Source organism: Gymnogyps californianus, chromosome 4 (assembly GCF_018139145.2).
Source record: "Gymnogyps californianus isolate 813 chromosome 4, ASM1813914v2, whole genome shotgun sequence".
NCBI classification, from domain to species: Eukaryota; Metazoa; Chordata; class Aves; order Accipitriformes; family Cathartidae; genus Gymnogyps; species Gymnogyps californianus.
Genome location: NC_059474.1, coordinates 17,945,157 through 17,969,268, shown reverse-complemented (window position 1 = coordinate 17,969,268; position 24,112 = coordinate 17,945,157). Strand labels below are relative to the sequence as shown.

At 36.6% G+C, this 24,112-nt stretch overlaps 1 protein-coding gene across 6 annotated transcripts in view; it reads left to right on the top strand.

Annotated features, from left to right (window-relative positions):
* The window catches only part of LCORL (ligand dependent nuclear receptor corepressor like), an 87,520-nt gene that overhangs the window by 22,600 nt on the left and 40,808 nt on the right, over positions 1–24,112 (top strand). For all 6 annotated transcript variants that reach the window (XM_050896033.1, XM_050896034.1, XM_050896032.1 and 3 more), the window contains exons 2-5: positions 7,103–7,168; positions 14,062–14,141; positions 14,400–14,529; positions 23,632–23,886. In XM_050896033.1, the coding sequence (XP_050751990.1) occupies positions 7,103–7,168; positions 14,062–14,141; positions 14,400–14,529; positions 23,632–23,886 (531 nt within the window). The remainder of the gene's footprint in view (positions 1–7,102; positions 7,169–14,061; positions 14,142–14,399; positions 14,530–23,631; positions 23,887–24,112) is intronic.

The window sequence follows — 24,112 nt, the reverse complement described above, 5'->3', positions numbered from 1 at the left end:
ATGCATGCCCCGTCCTTCAAAGCAGTGTGCGGCAGTCTTACCCTATGCCTAACTGAGAATATGCTGGAGAAGAAGGGAAAAAGCAGAACTTAATTTGCATGCACCTGGTATTTTCCAAATTCTTTAACACATAGTTAGAGAGAACAATATGATCTCTGCTAATGGGTAACCTTTCAGCATAAGATGAAAAATAGAGCAGTAAATATGAATCTGATGAGCAGTATTGTTAAGCATCTCCCTCTTCCATTTACATTTTGTCTATGTAAGGACCATTCCTCTACCATTTCTGGTATGCATCCAGAGATATGAATAAAACAGCCTTTATGGCTTGGAAAAATATCAAACCAAAAAGTGAATTTATTTAGAAATATTTTCACTGAAAGCTTTTTATCAGTTCATCTGCTTATACTTTCCTAAACTGGAAAAAGCTGCAGCAGATCAGGGGAGGGGGGAGCAAGTGTAAGTGAAGGGTTTTTCTAGGTGGCTTATTGAGAGGTCATTGGTGTGATGACAATTTGAATTATAGGGTTTTTAATAGGGTTTTCCCTCACTTTTTTTTTTCTTTTAAACTCAGTGGCTACAGCGTGGTAGCTAGTTACATGGATTCCCAGTTATCCTGTTACAAGTGACTAGGCAAGTACCTCAATATGCCCCTGCATCAACTGTAATTAGTATAGTTTGCCTAAATCTTGTGAGGCCCCTCCTTGAGATTTAGTATCGTTGTGTTCTAGCATTGACTAAAAGAGCAAAGAGAAAGGCTCTCTTTTTTTTTTTTTACTAAAAAGGATTAAATTTTAGTAAAATGTCTCAAATACAGTGACTTTAACAAAAAAAAAGCCTTGTAGCTGAAGCCCTAGAATTGGATTACTTCTGAAAGAGAAACATGTAAATGGAGGAAAAAAAAAAAAAACTACTTGTGAAGGAGTGAAGAGTCAAAGGTGAATGGAAATATATCTGCTTTTATGAAATGGACTTTCTTTTGAAAAGAAGATACAAATACTGGAGTTAATATGGTCATAAACAAGACTAGGGGAATCAAGAAATTAGTATGATTAAGAGTGTACCAAACCTATCAAAAACATTTTAATGTAACCTGTGCATATACTACTGTTCTCTTTCCCAACTGTATAGTAATTACCTTTCCTATCTTCAGACCCGCCAAGTGGTGCATTTGAAAGCAGTACTCAAATGTCAGCTTCCATTTATTACAGGATATTTATTCTTTTTTGGCTGTTCTCCTAACACATAGTCTGAGTCATTCAAACATTTGTTGAAAACATACATGCAGTCTCCATTGTGATCGCCTAGAGGATGTGGGGAGGGAAGGAGGAGAGTGGTGGTTTGAGAAAGTACAGGGATCAACTGTGAGGCTAGAATAACTCTCAGAAACATTATGGAGATACAGCTTTTGGAAAAGCATTGGCTAATGTATAACTAAACCTGTTTGACTTCAATTTGTATTGTAAAATTGTTCAATTACTACTTCTGTCTAAAGTTAACCTAGGCCAACCTTGTATTAAAAATTCTAAGTCTGCATCTTGTGATTTCCTCTAGGCTCGGTGCAACATAGAATATAGATAGCTTCCACAGTGACAGGTACAGCTTAGCTATCTACTAGTTTCTGGATGGAAGAGGCCTTTGTAATACATAGCCACACTACTGCTAAAGAGTAGATGAAAAATGGCTGTATTTGGTCACACAGTGAGGAAGAGTCCTCGTGTGTTCCTTGAATGCCTCTGTAGGTCTATATAAGGTGCACAATCTAGGAAGCTTCCATGGAATGTATCCATTCAATCATTATTCTGTTTTATTCATAACAAAGAATTTTACAGCCTGTACTGTTCATATGTGGCAACATACACTTTCTAATGTAGATAGTGTTTGTCACATCTTAAAAGCCTAAGTAGTTTACAGTGATAAAATGTTATGGAAAACTTAAATCGTAAAGTTCTGTGAGCACTTGAAGGGTAGTTTCTCTTTAAGATGACTTATTTAAAAGCTGTAAAAGCAGTCTAAAGACTTATTTTGGATTTAATAATCCTGTTGTAATACTCTTAAATCTGAGTAAACTTGTAGAGACACTTAAATAACATACTGGAAATAATTCACAAAGTAATGGTTTCTGAATTGCTCAATAGTGGTAATTACTCTTACCTTTGCAATTTCTTTGACTTTTTATAAAGAGTTAGTAGGATAACTCACTGGAAACCTTGCCATAGGCCATTGGCCCATTTAAGACTTACCTGGTTTAGACAAGACAGTACAGCAGTCCTACTTCTAGCTCCATTGCACTTCCCGCTCCTCCTGGGGGAGGAGTGTAAATCAGTGACTGCTAAGCTCAGGGCCATTATTCAGCTACTCAAGTTCCTCACCTCCCTTGGGATCTTAAATTCCATCTCATGGCTGCTGTGGCCAAGACCACTGTTAACTATCACATCACTGATCAGTTCTTCCTTAATAATGAGTAGCAGGTCTAGCAGAGTGCCTTCCCTATTGAGCTTGTCCACCACCTCAATCAGATTTGTCCTCCAAGCACCATAGAAATCTCCTGGGTTGCTTGTGCGCTACCATGTTGCATTTCCAGCAGATGTCAGGGTGATTGATATTTTTCATGAGAGCTAAGGCCTGTGATTGTGCAGCATTTTTTCTTGTTTTTTGAAGGCTTCATCTACTTACCCTTGATTGGGCAGTCTGTAACAGATGTTCACCATGATGTTCCTCTGGTTGAATCCTGACCCATGAATTTTCAACTGTCCTGTAGCCCGTTCCACACTAAAGCTCCATTTGTTCAAGTTCTTTGCATAAAGTGTAAACACTGTCCTTGACTTTCTCACTTCTCCTTTCTTAAAAGCCAGTATCTATCCACTGCAGTTCTCCAGTTGTGTGAACTGTCTCACCATACCATGTATTCCTGGTGAGATTGTTATGCACTCGGGTTTGTAATCCCTTGTGCTTGATTCCTGTGCCGAATGCATTCATATACAGCTACTTAAGATGTGTCCCTGCTTATGCCACTTTTTCAGGATAAGATCCTCGCTGTTGTGTTGTCCTGTGCATTTACCCTCTCCTGCCATTCTCCTGCTTTCTAGGCTTCAATCTCCGCTTCCCTGGCAAACCTAGTTTGAAGCCCTCCTTATGAGGCAAGCCTGTTGGCAATGATGATTTGCATTATCAAATGGATCCTGTCTCTCTCAAGTACTCTTTGTTTCTCAGAGGATCTTAATGTCTTAAGAGCTGAAGTCCTGCCTGCAGCCATGTAGTTAGATGTTGATCCCCAGGATCCATGTTGGCTCCTGTCAAAGCCTTTCCCCTGGATCAACACCTGGGCTCTGGTGTCATTCACCATTGTCCCTGGACTCCTGTAGTTAGCTTTGATCTGCTGAAGATCTCCTTTGGCAATATCATGGTGGCCATGTAGATGGACAACAAATGATAATATTGCAATGGCCAGATGAGCAATAAGAGTTTCTCTGCAGCATTCCAGATTTGGACCACAGACAAGCAGCAGAGCTTTTAAGATAGCCAGTCTGGCTGCTGTGCAGAAGCCTTCATCCCCCTGGGAGTCTGCAATTACTGTCACCCATTGCTTCCTTTAGTGACGTGGGCTGTGACCCATGGATCAGGCTTAGATGCCAAACCTGACAGAACTTCTTCCTCCTCACCTCTTTCCTGGGCTGTGTGCCTTTTTCAGCACCTGAATAGCTACTGAGGGGAAAAAGAGAGCCCCCTTCCTGTTGCTGGAGGTCACAACTTCCAGCCTCCCTGGTCCTGGGAGTCCTCATCCTAGCCCTGAGGGAGGAAAGCTGTAGATTTGATAGAGGGTGGTCATGGGGCGGGGGGAGAGTTAATGTAGGGAAAAGAACTGTTTACAACTCTGTTCAGGAAAGCAAACTGTGGAAACTCTTAACTGGGTTAAGAGACTAGTTGTATCATAAATTTCTGCTTATGAAGACTGTTGGAGTAACCTGACTTGGATCGTAAAGGGTGTCAGGTAATGAAGAAAGCTGATCTTTTTACATGAAGATACAAGAAGTAAGACAAATAAGTAAGAGAAGAAATTTATTAGAGGTAAAGGGAGTTTGACAGATTGGGACATTGCAAGTTAATAGAGCCAACGGTGTTTCTTTTCAGTTTGGAGCTAGAAAGTGTCAGGGCTCAAGTAACAGTAGTTTTGAAAGGTAATTTGGAATCAAGGACGCAATCAGCCACCAAGAGACACACAAAATTCTGTAAAATTAATGTAGAGAAGTTTTTTTTGTGGTTTTTTGTTGTTGTTTGTGGAGTTTTTTTGGTGAATCACAAGAGGTATAAGCAAAGTGTATTTCTGACTGGTATCTATAGGCTCTTCAGGTTCTGAACAGTTCCAGAACTACTGCTACCATTTGCTTATGCATACTGTCTCATGAATTAAAACAAAGGTTTATTGAAATGCCTGCATTCAGGTGGTTACACTTTATGAAACAGTGCCAGCAGTATTCATCAGTAGCTGTACTAGAAACTAAGATGTATCTTCCTGTTTAGGCTAAATCAAAAGTGTATCAATCCTGCTGAAAAGCAGCGGAAGAACTTTGTAGAAAACTGCACAAAGTGGAAGTAGTACACATCTCTTCTGGGAAAACTTTAGAATAAGGACTGGGGAAAGATACTATGTTGTTAGCTTGTACAAGTAAACTTTCTTTTAAAAGAAAGGATCCAGTATACAAAGCTGAGGAAGCAAATGATCACATTGATTAAGTCTGAATTGTGGCTCCATGGGGAAGTTGTGGGAGGACTTGTAAGAGAAGTGTCGCTTTGCACGGGTGGGATGGAACGAAGTTTGGTGAACTAGTAGAGAAGTGGGATGGTGTGTCCTTTTGCTCAGGAAAAAGCCCCACAGCGTGCTAATTGCCATCTTTAATACAAGCTGTATGGAAGTCTATTTAGAAATTGTATTCTTCCTTAAACTGCTGTTTCACAGAGCTGTTTTTTCTGTGGTCGTGTTTTTGCATAGGCAGGAGCAGGCAGTAGGGCAAGCAGATATGTGTAAGGGGAAAAGTAAAGGACAAGTAAAGGACAAGTAACACCGTCCACACGGGGGCGGGGGGGGAGGGGGACGGAGAGGGGGGAGGGCGGAGAAGGTAGGTATCCAAAAAACAAGGAGATTTTGGGTGCTGACTGGAATAGTAAACAAGCTTCCTGTTGTTTGATTTACGAAGTGCTAAGAAATGGGAGTTAGTGTTTGTTCTTTTGGAATAACTACAACTGTCTCCAAGAGATACTTCACTCCATTCATGTCTCTACCCAGTGACAATAACTTGCAAGAACCTAAGTATTGGCTAGCTGGTGAGCTAAAGTAGCTTGCAGTTTTTAACATTAGTGATCATAATAATACACATAGTGTGTTTTATATTTCCAGACTGTTGTGTTTGGGGAATTGCTATCTTAACTTCAGACTTCTTCATCTCTCTTGCTTTTTTTGTCCATAACCCTTTGAAGCCGGAAGAACTGGGAATTTGTGCAATGCTAATATGATGTGAATTTACATTACATTGAATCTAAGAGTCGGTGGATAATGCTTTAAGGTAATTTTTAGTGTATGCTTGGGCCTTGGATTTTTGCTTTCTAGTTTTTGTAGACTGTGTTTAAAAAGTGTGTGTGTATATATATCTGTGAGAGGACAGTGGTTTTGTCACTTAACTTGTGTTCTTGCATAAGACTATATTTATTACAAAGAAAAGTGGAAAATTGAAATAAATACATTTAAAGCTCAAAGCATAGACTTGTAGCAAGTACAATTATAATCAATTGAATTTAATAATATAAATACAATCCATATATTAAAATTACAAAATAATACAAAATTGAAAGGTGAATGTTAACAGAATATGACCTGTCACGCTGAACAGCTCCTATGTGTTAAGATAGGTTCTCTTGTCTACATTAGGATTTTAATATATTACTTAACGTGCTACTTAAGATATGATACATATTTATTCTTCCTTATACTAGTGTACACGCAATCTAAACCAAAAAGTAAATGTCATTTTTTGAGAGCAGTATGTTGTGTTGTCTTAGAGAGCATCACAGCTGATGAGCAAATTCTATGATTCTAAATGTTCTTTGTTGATGGTAGTTAGTTGTTTCCTGAAGATATTGGTATCTTTATGTGGTGTGATGATAAAATAGTCTTGCAAAGTACTGTAAAATAGCTACATTTGTAATATAGACAGGTCTTGAGTATGAAGAATGAGAACCTTCAAATGCTGCTTTGAATTATCCTCTTAGTTGAAAATAAGCTTATTATTTGGAAGGAGAAAAGAAGGGGCACTTGGAAACTGTTTCTATATTGAACAAAACTTCTGTTACATGGATGTAAATTCTCATCATATTTCATCAGTTGTCATGCATCTCCTCTTCTGTTTTTTTGTTGGTTTTTTTATTTGGCTTTTTTAATCATTTGGTTTGCTCTGTGTCTCTTCTCCCTGGTTACAGTATGTGATTTTACCAAATACCTAAACAGACTAGCTCGTAAATCTGGAAAATAATTGGATTTATCTAATCCTCAATTTTAAAACGTTTTTGTACAGATAGGGAGGACTAGAGAACTGTTATGGTATCAGAAGCAAAATAAACTTTCTTTTTTTTATATTTGTAGAAATATTAATATTAGCCTACTCAGATTATGTAATTTCAGGTGATCATAAATGAAAAGTTTCTGATTTTGAAGGTTTCCTCCTCTTCCCCCCCCCCTTCCCCCCCTTCCCCTCCCCCTGGCCCCGATTCTAATTCTCAGTGTAAGAGAGAGACTACTTCACTTGTGTAGAGCTATGAAACTAATCCTCCCACCTTTAAGATTCTGTGGTAGTTATTTTAAGTCTAATGAGGTTGTTGGGGCATGGCTTAATAGGCTGGTTGTGTGCAGATGGCAGTTGCCTTGTCTTATTTTTATCTTCTAATTCTGTTGAATAGTACTATAGTGGAAGGAGTAAATATTTGTGTGAGAAATGTAAAAATTTTTGGAATTGCTCTCAGAATTTGAGAATGCTTGTTGCCAGTGTTCTCAAATTTGCTTTCTTTTAAGAAACTTTTGATTTACTGTTTTAAACGTTTCTTTTGTCTCCAGGTTTTGAAAGTATTTTAGAAGGGCTTTATGGACCAAGGCTACGAAGAGACCTCAGTTTATTTGAAGGTAAATGAGTCAGCTTTTAGTGCAATGACCTTAATTTATTAGTTTTTCTTTTAGTTTAAAGTATATATTGAATTCTAAAAGGGAAATCTTCAATTGTTTTTCTTTCTAATGTTTATTTCATCATGTCACTGTCAATACTGTGCATAGGCAAAACACTAGGTAAAATGGTACCTAGGTTTTGTTCTTATGCAGGGAAATTCTGGATTAGCTAAGCTTTCCTGAGAAGCTCTTATGAGAGATTTACTTTTCTGGAATACTGCATCTCCTACTTCGTTTTTTGGAGAGCTTTTCTAAAAGGAAGACAAGCTACTCAGCTTCCTATCGACATTAATTGTGAAAAGGAAGGTAATGAATGCTAGTTTGGTTTTCTTGTAGTGGTCAAGAAAGTTTTAAGTTTTTTATATATTTTTTTTACGTCTTTATATATATGAAAATTAAGCTTTTTATTTTTATATATTTTTGTATGTATATAAAAGTATATCTATATTTAAGTGTGTGTATGTATATTTTCCATTACCCTTGTAAGACCTAGCCTTATTCCAGATAGGTTTGGTTTTGCTGGAATAGCTGTTAATAACATCTGAGTCCTTAGTTAAGTATGAAATGATTTATCTGTCTTTAACGAAAGCAGAGGAGGAAAATCCAGCACAAAATCGCTTTGAAAGAAGCATTCTGTGAAGTTCACTTTGATGGCTTTAAAAAATGTTCTTTGTGTTATCGAACTTTCAAAATGTTCCATTTCATTTCAATTTATTGTCTGATAGTGTAATTTGTAAAGTATATAACTTATATACTGCTAGTACATGAGGCAGAGTGGCATACTGTTAATGTTTGCTTAGAATAGGTTTGGAATGATTGCTTTAACTTGGTTATGGTTTTGTCCTCTTCATATTGTGCAAGTTCCTTGGCCTGTATCATATACATAACACAATATTTTCAAGGGAAAGGGGGAGAACTTGAAATGCTACTTTACTGATGTTTTAAGAATATTTTTTGCCACTTAGAAAGCTAAGCATGCCAGTAGTCAGACTTAAAAACATTTACGAAATGTGTAAATTTGGGTTAAAGCTTATTTTCATGAGTAGTACTCCCATCTGCTGTGATAAACAAGCACATTACTGCTTTGAAAAGGGAACAGGGCATTGTTATAATAGTGTACAGTATCTTTTTTTTTTCTGGTTGTAATTCCAATGGGTTGCTATATATTGGGCTTTACGCTGATTAGTGATTAAAGCTTTGTTGTTATTTTGCATCAAAGGGTTTACATTTTGAAAGAAAATTCAGGACACTTTTTTTTTTGCTTTTGTGTAAGAAGGCAGGAAGTACTGAGCTAATGACCAGAATATAAGTGTTACAGTTAAAGGAGCCTGATACTACACAATAAGGTGTTATATTGCTACTTTAGAGTTCCTGCATGCGTATATTTGAGCTGTCTTATGGGAAAAGTTCTAGCTTATTTGCTTCATGCTGTTGAAGATTTCTTGTAACCTATTTAAGATCTGCTATTTTGATTTGCTTGCAGAGGACCTTTGACATTTGATGCCCCAGTGACTTTGTCCTGCAAATTAAATTCATGTTTATCTAAAATGTAAAGTTTTAAAACTAATTTTTTTCCAATTTGCAAGAATGGCTGTCAGTAATGTGCCTGAATTTTTCAACAGTTAAAGCCTGTTTCCATGTTTGACACATCTGTAAAATTGATTTTATTTCTGGAGCAACTGCAGAAGAGATGAAGGAGTGTTAGGTTGGGATGTCCGCCTTAACTAACTATTTTTGATTCATTTGTATAGGTGTAGTATCTGTAATTTCAGTAATGCCATTTGAAATTGTGCGTGTTTTGTACACACACAGTAGAGGTAGACCTTATAGTATAGGATGCAAGGCTATTTCTAATTTGAGGTCTGAATTGCATTATAAAGATTAATACAGAACTCTTGAGTAAAATTTGTTATAAATCTTTCCACTGTCATAATTTAAGTGCCACTTCACTTTACAGATAATGAAACTAAGATACAAAGTAAATAATTTGTCTTAGTTAACAAAACATACAGTTCGTAGAATCTGAATCAGAACCCAAGTTTTTAGACTTAGCAACATGCCTAAATCACTGCATCTTGTAAGCTGTCCATTTTTCTCATCATAACCATTGAATCAGTACTGTCAACATGCAGCATTATGTCTGATTAGCAGGAGTGTATGTTTCCTTGAACAAACCTCAAGAAATTATATGGCTTTCTTATCCAGAAATGTGTGAGAATCGGCTGAAATACATGCTGCTTAGCTACAATAGCATTTTTTCTCTTACATTGTTGGGTTTATCTATTGTTTGTAACATAAGGAAAAAATTAATAATGTGCATAAAATGTAATGTGTGTTAATTGATATATTTCCTCCTTAATTCTGTCTTGAAATGGTATTTGATCTATAGATTAAATTATTGTATTGTATTCCTTCAAAGCTGCTTGAGAGAATAATAAATTGTAATGACAAATTTAAATGGTAAAAGGTACACTTCATTTTTACTGGGTTTTTTTACTTTTCAAATAAAATATCTTGTAAACCTCAGAAACAATCTTGCTGAGAAGCCAGACTAATTAAACTGAAATAGCCACCCATAACAGTTACCTGAACATGGCAAGATTTTTTTTCATTATCTTGAAATTCTGATATGATGTATATGTAGGACTTACCTTGGGCTTGCTTAAATGGTTCTTGTCACCTCTGTTATTCAGCACCAGTTTTGGGTTTTTTCTGATTGCTTTGATAGTGCAGCTTCTGGTTGTAAAGGTGTCAAGTTCTGTATGTTGGCATCTGGCCTTGGTCATGCTCTGAACAAGCTCGAGGCTTCTTGTCTCATTGATCTTTAGGGCTTTCTAATCTGTTGCTTATACCCATTTTCAGCTAAGTAGATTCACATGTAAATTGTTATTCTTTACATTCTACTTATGGATATTTAGCTAAACTGTTAGAAACCTTTTCCTCCAATCGTCTGGTATGTGTGTATTTTGGGGGGATTATGTGCTGGGGTTCTATCCTCTTATGGACAGAGGAAAAACAGTGTCTTGTGGGAGAAGAACAGCTCTCTTTCATTATTCTTTCTCTGCCAGGGAAAAAACCTCATCATACAGGATGAAAGGTTTATTTGAGGGTGTGTTTTATTTTTCCTTAGGTTTTTCTGGAATATTTATTCATATATAAAGTAATGGAGTGAAAAATTATATTAGAAACACAAATCCCTAATATCATTCAAGTTTTTATGAAATTAAAAAGATGAAGGAACATGATAAACACCTCAGATATTCTAATGTACTTATTGGGAAGCAGTAGTGTCATATAAAAAGGAAGGGGATGATTTGTTCAGAATTGTGACAAATAGCTGGAAAATTTATTGGGACATTATTATAATAATGCAGAAAATACTGGAAAGTAAGGGCTGAATTTTTTAAGCTATCTCATATTTAGATTTACTAGACAATTATTTCACATTTTAAGAGGTAAACATGGAATCTGTTCGGTACTACAGATGTCTGTATTTGTTTAATTCGGCGTCTCTGGGAAAAATGGTTTGGGGAAACAAATATTTGAATGGCTTAAAAAATGAAAAAAGGTAGTAGTTTTTGCCCAAAAAGTTCAGTGTTTTATTCTTAAAAATTGGAAATAGGTTTAACAACTTTATTACTTGAAACCAAAGTCATTTAGTACAATCTGTACCATGCTTAGTATTAAAATGCTCTTTGCACAGTCTTAACAACTTTTTCTCATAGGCTGGCTAGTGTTGTAAGTTGTCAGCAAATCTTTCATCAGGTGACCCCAAGCAAGATAAAATGGGGAGGGGAGATGATCATGATCTTAAATTGAATGCAGCTAAGAGAAAGTTTGTTCTGCTTAAAGTGCCATCTGTGCCTCTGATCTTTCTGAGAGTATGGTTGTCTATCTGTAGTTAAAAACTAATACTGGTCTCAGTAGGTTTCCTGTGGTGGTGACCTGAGACTGTTGGATGCCTGGCATTTGGTATATCTGGTATATATCTGCTATTTGATGGCAGTTTTGCTTAGCTCACCGGCATACTTAATGTGTTATGTTGTACAGGGTTTATACTTCTTTGAATAAATTCAGTGTTATGTAGAGATGTTATGATGTTTCTCAAGGTTTGCTTTTTTGGCGACACACAAGGATTGCTCTCTAGTTAGACTTTTAACAGTGGAACTTCAGGATTCCAAGGCAGAAGAATTTCTCTGAAAATATAAAATCTGTCTTGGAGTTATGCACAGAATCCCAACATTCATAAGTAGATTTATTGTGGTTGCAAGGAGAACTATGAAAACATGAACTTGTTATGAAAGAGTAGTGTGGGTTTTTTCATCTGTGGACATCTTAAAGGAATAACTCCAACAGGCTGGGGCAGCTAGACTAATTCAGCAAAAATAACTCATTATCTTTTGTTAACTACCCAGTCAAGAAAAATCCCACGTCTGTTTTTGATCATCAGCTGTCCAACCTGTCAAAACTGCTGGTTTGCATCCCTGGAAGCATAGAACACATTGTTAATACAGAATTCTGTTCTAATTTAATATTTTAGAGCTGAGTAAATTAGATTAAAATAATAATACAGTTACTTGGGTTATATTTGCACTCAGCTTAAGAACCTCATTTTTTCAGATTCATTTTATTTCTGATGGTGCATCTGTGATAATATATTTAAGAAAGAGTAAAAGCTCAGCGGGTGGGGGCTGGGAAGCAACCCTGCAGACAAAGTCGGAGAAGGAAGAGGGCAGATGAGGTGCTCTGGGCACTGGAGCAGATTCCCCTGCAGCCCGTGGAGAGGACCATGCTGAAGCAGGTAGAACCTGCAGCCTGGGGAGGACCACGTTGGAACCAATATCCACACTGCAGCCCATGAAGGAGCCCACACTGGAGCAGGTGGAGATGCCCTGAAGGAAGCTACAGCCTGCAGAGGGCCCATGCTGGAGCAGGCTCCTGGCAGGAATTGCGGCCCGTAGAGAGGAGCCCACGCAGGAGCAGGTTTTCTGGCAGGAACTGTGGGCCTGTGGAGTGGTCTATTCTTGAAGGACTGTGCCCTGTGGAAAAGACACATGCTAGAGCAGTTCATGAAGAGCTGCAGCTGTGGGAAGGACCCACACTAGAGCAGTTCATGAAGGCCTGTAGCCCCTGGGAAGGACCCCACGCTGGAGCAGGGGAAAAAATGTGAGGAGGAAGGAGTGGCAGAGAGGAACTGTTATGAACTGAGGACAGCCTCTGTTCCCCATCCTCCTTGCGCCGTTTGGGGTGGGGGAGGAGGTAGAAGAGTCAGGAATGAAGGAGTGAAGTTGAAGCCTGGGAAGAAGGGGTGATAAGGTGGTTTTAGTTTTGCCTTTCTCAGTACATAAGTCTATTTTTATTGGCAATAAATGCAATTAATTTTCCCCAAGTTGAGTCTGGCTTGCCTGTGACGGTAATGGGTAAGTTATCTCCCTGTCTTTATCTTGAACCACAAGTTTTTCCATCTTATTTTCTCCCCCTGCCCTGTTGAGGGGGAGTGAGAGTGTGACTGGGTGGGTGTTGGCAGCCAACCAAGGTCAGCCTACCACAGTGTGTTACAGAAAGCAGATAATCTCAAGAACCTCCCTAACAGAACTGTGATTGTAATTTAGTGGTACAGAGAAAAGGAGGAAACATATTTGGTAATAAGGGGAGAAAAAAAAAGTTGTTTAGGTTGTAAGTGCATGAACTGGAAATGAATGGGATGGAGAGGACCTTGGTGTTGCAGTTAATCAGGTTTGTATTCACCTGCCAAAATGCTGCAGCTGTGATAGACTCATGCACAACTATGATACTGTAGGAAAAGTACTGTCTACAGTTTAAGGAAGTCTGGTGTAAATGTAAAAGAAAGGCATCATCTTGAGATCTTGGTCACCTGTGTTCAGGAAACAGGTGTTCAGGTGAGAATGGTGCAGAAAAGATGGGGTTGAATCTCATGAGAGAAAACCAGGTGGACTAGATTAGCCTAGCAAAATGAAATGTAAAGGGGCAATAATGATATTCTCTGTAAATACATCAAGGTGCTAAGTACCTAAACAGTTATTGTTCATGGGTATAAGAACAATTTTGCCACAAAAGGAAACTGGAATAACTTGCCATGAGTAAATTTAAACAAGAAAAAAGGTTAATTTTAACTATTAGCACAGTTGGTTTGGGAAAAGCTTTAAAGCAATTGGTGTTTTGGGAAGAGTATGTGGTGGAAAACTCTTAACTTTTGAAATGGAGCTTAGTAACTTGTCTAAAGAAAATAGATGGCGTGTCTCCATTCAGTAGGAGAAGACTGGACTTGATATGGGTGATCTGTTTAAGTCCTATATTCCCTCAAGACCAAAGTATGTCTTCTGATAAAACATATAAAGTTACTTTAAAGTTCTCTAAATAAATCAGGTACTACAAGTGAGTATAGGGGTTTGGTCTACCTATAGTGATGGTATCAAATCAATTAAAATATTGTAAGTACAACACATGTCGCTCAAATGGTGAGGAGTCCATATCCTAATTCCTAGCTTAGTTTACTACAAGTTTGCACACTTTTGTTAAAAGGAATGATGACGGGAATTCAGAGCTTTATTTACAGTATTCAGATGCCTCCATAACTTGTCATAGGTAATCAATTGAAATGTATGAGTTTACCTTTCCTTTTAAGAAAGGTGCACTCTGCTATTTGAAAGTTGAGCCATGTGAGCCAGACAAGACTTTGGAAATATCTGAAGAATTGAATACTACTGACTACATTGTACCAATAAATGCATATTAGATTATGATGGAGTTTAAGAGAATTGTAGGATGTGTATTTTGTTCTCAAAATCCATTTTTACTTGTTTAAAACATCTAGCTTTTTTTCTTCTTTTAAGACTGTGAGCCAGAAGAGCTAACTGACTGGTCTATGGATGAGAAATGTTCCTTTTGTAATTTACACAAAGAAACAGTCAGTGTAAGTATGGACATGATATCAAGCATGACTCCCCAACACCCAATTTTTGGTATGAAATCAGAGAACTGAATTTTGCAAATAAGTCAGTACTGCATTTTGACTCAAGATAGTTTGGCTATGAGAGGGAGTGAGGTGGTTTTGATTTATATTAAGTATCTTTTTAGTGGTTCTTTTTCACTCAATAGCTCAATAATTTAATTGTATATTGTATTACCAAATAACTTCTGAAAGATGTTATAATCTTCATATGTCTTCTAGGATCGTGCATCAGTTATCGGTTCTTCACAGTCAACGCCTACAGAGGAACTGTCATCTCAGGGCCAGTCCAACACTGATAAGATTGAATGCCAAGCAGAAAACTATCTAAATGCACTCTTTCGAAAGAAAGGTAATAAAAGCATGTCTTTTACATTAAGAGATATGACGCAAATAAAAAGTACTTAAGAATCAAAATCAACCCTAAATCATTTGATTCTTCTAGGTTTATCTACTGAATACTGTTTCTCTTCTTTATTCCTTTGGTTTTCCTTGATCTTTTTCTTTGCTTACTTGAATCCCCAAATGAAGCACTACTCATCCTACTTGCCATTGCTTTTAGTCCTATCGCATTGTGTGATATTCTCTTGAATCCCTGTTCATTATATTTTATTGGGTTTTTTTACCATGAGCTGCTACTTTGTTTTCATGCCAACTTCAGGTGCCATTCTGTGGAATTTTAAGCATTTAAACTTTTTCTGTTCCTAGACTTTCACTTCTAGTTTTCAGCAGGAAGACCGTTTTAGGTAAGAGAATGTCTTACAAAATACAAAATGGGATTTGGGATCTTCTTGCCCAAGAGCTGCTACTTCAAATACGTCCAAGTCAGAGGTCGAAACTTCTTGTCAAAACACAGTATTTAGTAGCTCATTAATTCTTTGTTCTTGTTCTTTGGCACTGAGCAAGTTATAGCAGTACATGAGTGACTGACAAGACAGCTTGGTTCATGTAAGTTACTTAGCTAGTCACTGTCAACAGCAGCAAAAATACTAATTTTTTTCCTTAAACTTCTGTATAAGGAATGTGAATGCAGCTCTGCTCAGTAACTACAACTTTCACAGTTTTTCTTGGCTTTAGTAGGTGTACTTGGATGTCAAAATAGCTGAGTATGAGTAGGGTGGCAGCCCTCTCTTGCTCTAACAAAGAATTAGTCAGACACATACTCTTCCTTCACATAGGTGGGAGAAAAAAACGAAGTAAATTTTCTCCCCTTTACCTTGCTGTAGCAGGAGGAGATTACTGTGCCCTTGAACCTGGGGTGGGTGGAATCTTTTTCTGTGTTGGGGCATCTGTCTGTTAAGCCTATGTTTTGCTTGGGGCTTTAAAGAACTTTAAATGGAGTGCAACAGCATTTTGAGTCCATCTTTGTTCCTTGGCTTTCTTTAAAACCAACTATTTTCCATTCAAAATAAAATGTCCAGTGAAGTTGCCACCTCATTACTTCTGAAATTCTTACTATATTTTCATCACAGTCCCAGTTGCACAGCATCTCCCTAGGCAGGTATTTTAATTTCTTCAAATTTCTACTTTCTCAGATCTTTTCTTGGTCTTGATGTACAGTGTTTTTCAACATTCGCCTGCTTTATGCTTCTGCTGAAGATGCTGTCTTTTAATACTCCTTGAGAGGAATTTTTATCATGGGAGAAGTGAAACTTGGCATGACCTCACCTTGCTGGAGTGAGTGACTTCTGTGAAGTTTTTTCAGAAAGAGCATTAGGCTTTTAGCATCTTCCTTAGGTTTTTTGATCAGCCAGATCAGTAATACTAGGTTAAAAAGGTTTTGTCTATTGAAAAACAAAACCAAAGTCTCTTCCAGTTGTTTTTGTGATTCTCTGAAGGACTTGTGTATTCTTGGGTAAGAGGTACTTTGCTGAAGAGTTTTCTAAGAATATTGCTTCAGTTCAGGTTCCAGCAAAGTCTCTTTAAGTTGTTCAAATTATGGGAAGTAAAACAGGAAAAACTTTTGTATCTGCAAAGGGCATGTGAAACCAATTTATGAGGTATTTAAGTAATTGTCTTGGCTTTGTAGGGGGAAGATGAAGAGTTTTACTAGGAAAATCCCAAGTCTGCTTTCTGAATTTTTGTCAGTTTTCGAGATCAGTTATCAACTTAGGAAAAAAGGAATCAAAAAATTTCAAGTAATTGTTTAGCTAAGGAACAGTTCTTATACCTGATACTAAAACAGATACTCTTTCATTGTCAAAAAAAAGTAGAATTCCTGGTTGGCTGTCTTTAAAATGGAAGTAACCCTTGTTCCCCTTGTTTTAATTGCAAACTCCTCAAAATCATATGCTGTCTCTTACTATCGTAACTAGCACAGTTTCATTTAGGGCCTCTGTGAACAACTTCTAAGACGAGTGAGCAAATTTGAGAGTTGCGTTTATTGGTCTCATTATCCTTTTATTTTAGCACAAGTTAGTATATGGCTGGGTTTTTTAATTTGCAGGCTGGTTTTGGGGGTTGGGTGGCTTTTTTTTTTTTTGACATCAGGAAACTAGTTCAGAAGATCTCGAAACATGCAGCCGTGTTATATCACTGTCTACAGCATACAACCTTCAGGCATTCATAGATGAGGATTTGTCTGTAGAATCTCAGACAAAGATGATTCCTCTTTCCTTTTAAGAGGATGGTAGAATTACTGCCAAGATGGGTAAACTCTTGAGAGGCTATAAGTAACAAAGTCTTCCTGTTAGGAACCTATCTTCACTATGTGTTAGTGAAAGACCAGTTTGGTGGGTAGTTTTCGGTAGGAAAGTCCTATCCTCAGCAGACACATCAGTAAAGCCAAAGTAATTTTTTCATCAAACATTGATTGTTCCCATTAAACAATGTATCTGAAACCCAGATGCTTTCTTCCTAAGTATGACATCTCTCATTGTAAACAGAGTAGACTGTGATACTTTTCCACTTACATAACATTAAAATACATCCATCTTCTTTTGTCGAAGAAGCAGTTACGAGGAAAAACTATGATATGCTTTAAAAATACGTATTAGTCTTTTTACTATGAATATTATAGAATGTGGCACATGTGATCATCATTACGTGGCAGAACCATAGTTGTTCAGGAGCTTGATCAGACATTTTGATCATGGATTATTAATTTTCTGGGTTTCTAGTGATCTACATTTTATGTTCTTGGAAGCTTTTTTTTCCATATAATATTAATGTGACCTCTTTAAACAAAAACAAAGAAAAGGTTATTTAAATACATTCACGGTTGTGAATCAGGACATGTGAATCACGGTTCTATCTTCAGGACATGATCCACCACCAGAAGGTAGAAACCTGAAAAGCTTTTGTAGAAATTAAGGAATTGAGGAACAAAATTAGAGGGAGAAAATGGTCAGGATTACTTGAATCTTTCCAGGTTCTCTGGGCAGCTCTGTCAAGTATCTTCAGTGCCATGTCTTCCATACCAAAATAATTTCCCTGTAAGCTTTTTGAAGTTCTTCCTTGTTTGTAGGTATCTGTCTTGTATTCTAAAATATTTCCATTAATAACTATGGCTTTCTTACACCATACTGCATACCTGCATTTAACTCTGAGTTCTCCTGTTCTTTGCTTAGTTTTATCTCAGAGATACATAGATGTCATGAGCTGGTTATGCTTCTTGGACAGTGTATAAATAATTTGGTAAACATATGAAAATGTAATCTTGCACACAATCTCAGACAAAAAAAAGTGTTACTTTCTGAGGTGTAGTTTTGAGATGTACATACTACTTGATCCAATACCTGTGGTTCCTTTTTATTAATAATTTTAAGAAATCTAGTTTGCCTTTTCAAAATCTGAAAGGTTTTCTGTAAGAACTGAGAACTGTCACAGCTTGTGCAGTAAACCTGTATGACATCCTTGCTATATCCCTCTTCCTCAAGTTCATCAGGAAAGAATGTTTAGCAGGATTTCAGCTGCTTTCTTAAGGAAGTAAAACATACTTCTTGTGTTGACTGCCTGTCTGCCAGTGTTACTGTCTTCACTGACTTCTGAATTTCTTGGTCATTTTCAACTACGTTTTAAGAAAATCCTTAGAGATATGACTGTATATAGAATAATGAAAATTACCATCTGAGTAGAGGAAGGAAAAACGTTGAATGTTTACAAGAACAGAAAACTAGAGTGAACTTGGCCCTTATTCCTACTGTTTGTTGACCAGTCAAGTTAACTAAACTAATCAAGATACATGGTTCAGAATAAATTGCTGTATTCTGTTTTTAACTTGCTGGTGATCTGACAGTGAGCTGGACAAGTTTGCGGGTAGAGCTAAGAATATTGCTGGGACAGTTTGGTGGCTGTTGAGGTGGGATCATTCTAGAAAACATGGCCTTTTTGTGAAAAGGGGAGAGCTGGAGTGAATACAGGAGACACGCTGATAAGCAGCCAGGTGTTCTTAGTTCTGCTACTCTCACAACAGGATTGTAAGCTACAAGGGGGGTTGTGATTCCCTGTTGATTTCCACTGCCTTTTGGTATTGTATCAGAAGAGAAATTAAGTACTATTTTGACTTTTTAATGAAAAAATACTGGTTTTCAAGAAATAGAATACTATTGTGGAGCACTGGTTTTGGAGCTTTTAACTCCTTGTCCATTGTCCTGCCAAATACACGTGTAAGTCTGAACTATCAGTTAAATTGTTCGTTACATTGCGCATTGCAGTCTAATGATCACACGTAGTGTTAATGTACAGAATAGTTAAAAATATGGATTTGAATAGTTACAAGGTGGTGCAGTACATAAACTGAGGAAGTTTTAATCCTAAATGTGAGCTTTGAATTAAAATAAATCATTGCAATTAGTCATAATTACACATCATCTTTATTACTGCCTTCTCTTGCATTCTGACTGTAATCTCGACAATCACAAGCAGAAAATATCAGATTACATCATACAAATGTGTCATTTAGCCTTCTGTTATCCTAATAATATCAGGAGGTCTACAGTGATCTGAGAGAAACTAGAAGAACATCAGAGCTACCTTTTACTCCAAATCCTTAGAGACTGTTCTGCTGGGTTTGAAGTAGTGTATATGTACGTACATGATCTGTGGAGTAAATACAGCTGCCTTGTGTTTTAAATCAACTATGTGAAAAATAGAAGTTTAAACAGATGTAGGCATGTAGATTTAAAACTTTGTAAGTAGCTATAATCATGACTCCTAATAAAACATCTTAGAATAAAAACTTTTTAGGTCATACAAAGTATATCTGGTGCCATCTGCTGATAATAATTAAGACACATTTGCTAGTGATACTAAGCTCAGAGACCTAATACTTTTCTTACCCCAAAATACATTAAAATTGCATTTAAAAATTTTATATGACTAATTACAAATTTCCCATGTGTAGTGAAACTTTACCACTGTGAACTTAAAATTACAGGTCTCTACATGTTTTCATTGCATACTTGTATAATAATATGGACTTACAGCCACTGAATGTAAGTAATTAGACTTTATATAATACACTTCAAGTGCGTGTACCCTATTCTGTTCACTCAGGAGTCTTATATTAATAAAACATTATTTTAAAGTTGCATTTTCACTTAAAAAGTCTATCTTCTTTCAAAAATATACAATGTGTGAAAAGAAAATAGTGTATGAAACCATATAACTTTTTCTTCTTTACTTTTGAATATCTAACGTCTCTCTCATTTCTGTTCTGTATCATTTGGAGAGCTGTGAGAAATTATTTCTAACTTCAAAATACTCTCAATTACTTCTTCCTCATAATACAAGTTATGCATCCACAGCTTCATTCTCCATTAGGAAGCAAAGCAGCATTAATAGGAACGGATCAAGAGCAGCTTTCTAGTACCTCTGAGGAGGTTACTGAGAAGACAGGGTCAAACTCTTTACAGTGGTGCATAGCAGGACAATGGAAGATTACAGACAAATTGAAATGAGAGGTTCTTTTTTATGTAAGGAAAAATGAGGACAGGCAAGCAGTGGAACAGGTTACCCAGAGAGGTTGTACAGTCTCCATCCATGGAAGTATTCAAGACCTAACTGGATAAAACCCAGAGCAACCTCATTTGATCTCAGTCGACCCTGCTTTGAGCAGGCAGTTTTACTAGAGACCTCCCAAGGTCCTTCCAACATGAGTTACGATTTAATGACTTACACAACAGAACAGTCCATGTGATAGCAACGCTATTTGCATTTATGGCAGTTAAGCTTAGACTAACTGTGGTCTAGCCCTGTAGACTGAATATGCGTTAGCAGCAACAGCACTTCAGATGCACCCCTGGAGCACATCTTGCAGATTATAAGCTCTGAGATAGCTTCCCCTCCCCCAGTATTACCTTTTTAGAGTAAATTAACTTAAAATCTGTAAACTGCCAGTAGCTGTAGCAGTTGAATATATGAGAAATTTTGCTGCATCTATTCTTCTATAGGGAGTATTTGGAAATTATTAGAAAAAAATTAAAACTAATACTAAAGAAAATATTATTTGGGGGGGGGGGGGGGAAATTCCTTTGTTATTCCAGCTAGGTCAAAAGATGACTTTGCTCCTAATGGAAAAGCGGGCTTCTCCTGCAAGTGTCTAAAAGCAATTCATGCTTGGATATTACCAGTGTGAAGCGTCTAAAATGGCATAGAAAGGCAATAGAAACTTGGCAGTTCTGAAGGAGTTTTGTCTTGCAGTTTTATAATAATTGATGCTGATGATGGTGATTAATAAGCAGAAATTTATTCCAGGCTGTTGTGTTTTCCGGCTAATGGTAGGAGTCCCCTGTGCTCTGTGATCTTTTGGTTTTTAAAGGCACAGAACATACCAGGATGTAAAATAACTGTCTTTCCCATTGGCACTGATGATCATCTGTTCTCCAAAAATCTTCGAAGAAGTTTTTTTTGGGTGCATGCAACAAACTAATTTCTCTATATAAGCAGGGTCATTCCAGACCAGATATCTGGTAGACTATTTAGTGTTGATGATGTTTCGTATATTTCATTTTGTATGAGTTTCTTGATTGTTGGCTGTCAGATTTTTGTTTGCTTCTGTTTGGGTTTGTTTTAGGGTTTTTTTTTTTAAGCTAAGCTATTGATCAGTAGTTTTCATTGTCTAGAGCTACAATTCCCCTTTCATGCAGACACTTTTGTTCCTAGATAATTCAGTTTTTCAATTCCATCTCTTAACTTTCCTTGTTCTTTTGTTATTTTTTGCATATACATTAGCATTTTTACACCTGTTGCCTTACTGCCTCAATATCTTTTGTTGAATTTTTTCTTTCCTTGTAAGTGTGTCTCTAGGATGATAAAATTCCAGTTGAACACTTATTGGACTCATTATTTAGGAATCGGGGAATACCTGTGCCTAGGTGTTACGTGATGGGGAGAGATCTTTTTCTTTGTAGGTATCCTCCATCATTTAGAATTTCACCTCATACCTCTCCTCTAGAAACTCCTATCAATTTTAGAAATTTTGGTAGAGATCTGGTTGAAAGATTGTCAGAAGATAGAGCTTCAACCATAAGCAGACTTGTTTTGTCATGCCTTGGATAAGGTTTCTTGAAGCCAAGATGTCTAGCATATACTCAGTCTTTGAAAATGTTGGAGCTTCACCTTATCTCATAAAGCCTTACTGAAAGGCCACCCAAAAGGTATTGACAAGTATCTGAACAGTCAGCTGCCCTCTCGTATGCTTTACACAGCAGATCGCATATGCGCATGTTTGTAATTCCTTGCAATACTCTGTTGGTGCAAATGAATTCTCAAAATGGAATATGTTTTGAATAAACCTGCAACAAACAAACAAAATCTTCTATTTATTCATCCTAAACTTGAGCAGCATTCTTTGATCTCAGTGGTCACTCTCTTGCTAGTAGATGGATAAAGCTTCATTGGCATAAAATGCTTGAGCAAATATGCTGTGTGATCCTCCAAACTACCTATTAGGAAATTTACACTTTGCATGCAAACATCTACCTGATCTAATCCTTTCAGTTTCTCCACTTCCATGAAAACAAAACTCAATTTATCGTCTGTCTTAGCTGTTTCAGACTAAGTATCCCAGTAACTGCCACCATGTCCTCTGGCATTTCTTTCAGGCCATCAAGGCTGACCTAAAAGCTAATTCTTCTCTATCACATGCACACTTACTTTAAATCTTTAAATCCCTGTCCTTTCTTGATGAAATCTGTTTCACTCATTACCTATGACCTCAAGGATAGGCAGTGGTTAAAACATTGAAAAGGATATTTTTGTTTTGTGTGTGTGTAGAGTTGAAGGAAAGAAGGAAGAGTGGGATAGTGAAATGAGTTCTACTACTGCCACTTTAAGGAAGAACATAGATCTTTGAGTATGGGCAATTGTGCTTGTCTTGTGAAACAAAGTATTGCAGTCATCAATGCAGTATTACATTGAATAACACAGTTTAAGTGAGTTTCTTAATTACATTGTTATTTATGCTAAGTTACATATCTTTATTTTGTTGATCTTTCTGGTACTTCTATTTATATTAGGATTCTTTTTTCAGTGATTCAGAAATGTAGTTTCAGCTAGGCTTGTTAAGAGGTTTAATTTTTTTTTTCTAGCTGACAGATAACATTAAAATGAAGTCATAGGTATCTCACATTTGATCCTTTTATTATTTTTGTGTTTTTAAAATGAAACACTTCTTTCCATGGGACTGTTACATACACAAACAAAAAATAGGATACATGCAGTTTAGAATAGGAAATAAAGCTTTTCTCCCAAATGTTTTCAATGGTCGCACTTTGAATATATCCTGCAAATGTCCTGAAAATCCTGTAAGATTTTACAATAAAAATTTACAACTTTATTGGACAACTCAATTGCTTGTATTACTACAATTTGTACGGGACATTTCAGGTAGCATCATGTCAGTTTTGACGTTGCAATCCTGAATCTACAATGGGGATTATAATCTCATATGTAGGTGAAACAAATTTTTTTCTCTTTTTTTAAGATCATCTCCTCAGAAGTCCAACTGTTCTATGTTATGAAAAGGACTAATCTATAGAACCACAATTTAAAATTAATTATTTTTGTTATAGTTCTTCTTTGAAAGCAACTTCTTTATGTATTAATTCATAGCTTTATTTAACTTTCACTGGTTTTATTCAAAATTCTTTATTTTCAAAACTGAAAATGAACAGTCTGCAAATGAAAATTCAACTTAATTACCAACAATAAATACAGATTCTGACTCCCATACTTGCATTATTTATCTACCCACATAGTTTCACTTGCATGCTATGACAGAGAAATAAGGTAAAAACTACTGATTTGTGCTAAACATGTTCTTCCAAGTGACCTCCAGTTAGGAATGCTCATAAGAAAAACTTACTAGACATCTGAATTAATGTGTTCATTACACATGTACTTACTACACACATTTATTGTGCTTACAGGAAGTATTTATTTAAAGAAAAGTAATTAAGTTTGGTTTTTTAATACATCTGTTGCCTGTGTTTGTTGTTTTTTTTATTCCTAGATCTTCCTCAGAACTGTGATCCTAACATTCCCCTAGTTGCTCAGGAATTAATGAAAAAAATGATCCGTCAGTTTGCAATTGAGTACATTTCAAAAAGTAGCAAAATTCAAGAGAACAGAAATGGTTCATCGTTTGAACCAAGTCTGGTATGTAAAAGCATCCAAATGAACCAAACGGAAAACTCCCTTCAGGAAGAACAGGATAGCCCTCTAGACCTCACTGTGAATCGAACTCAAGAACAGAATACTCAGCAAGGTAAACTTCTATATCTTATTATCTGTGGTTTGCTGTCATTTATTACCTTATTACATCTTATTCCCTTAAAAAAATAAATATGTGTCTGTGTCAAATATCTGTATGTTTTGTCTTTCTAAAGTAGTAATCATTATATGGGGGGAAAAGAAATTATCCTATGTGATTAAAATAAGGTTGAAGGAAAACTGGCATTGCATCAAATTAACACTTAAAGAAAACTCATACA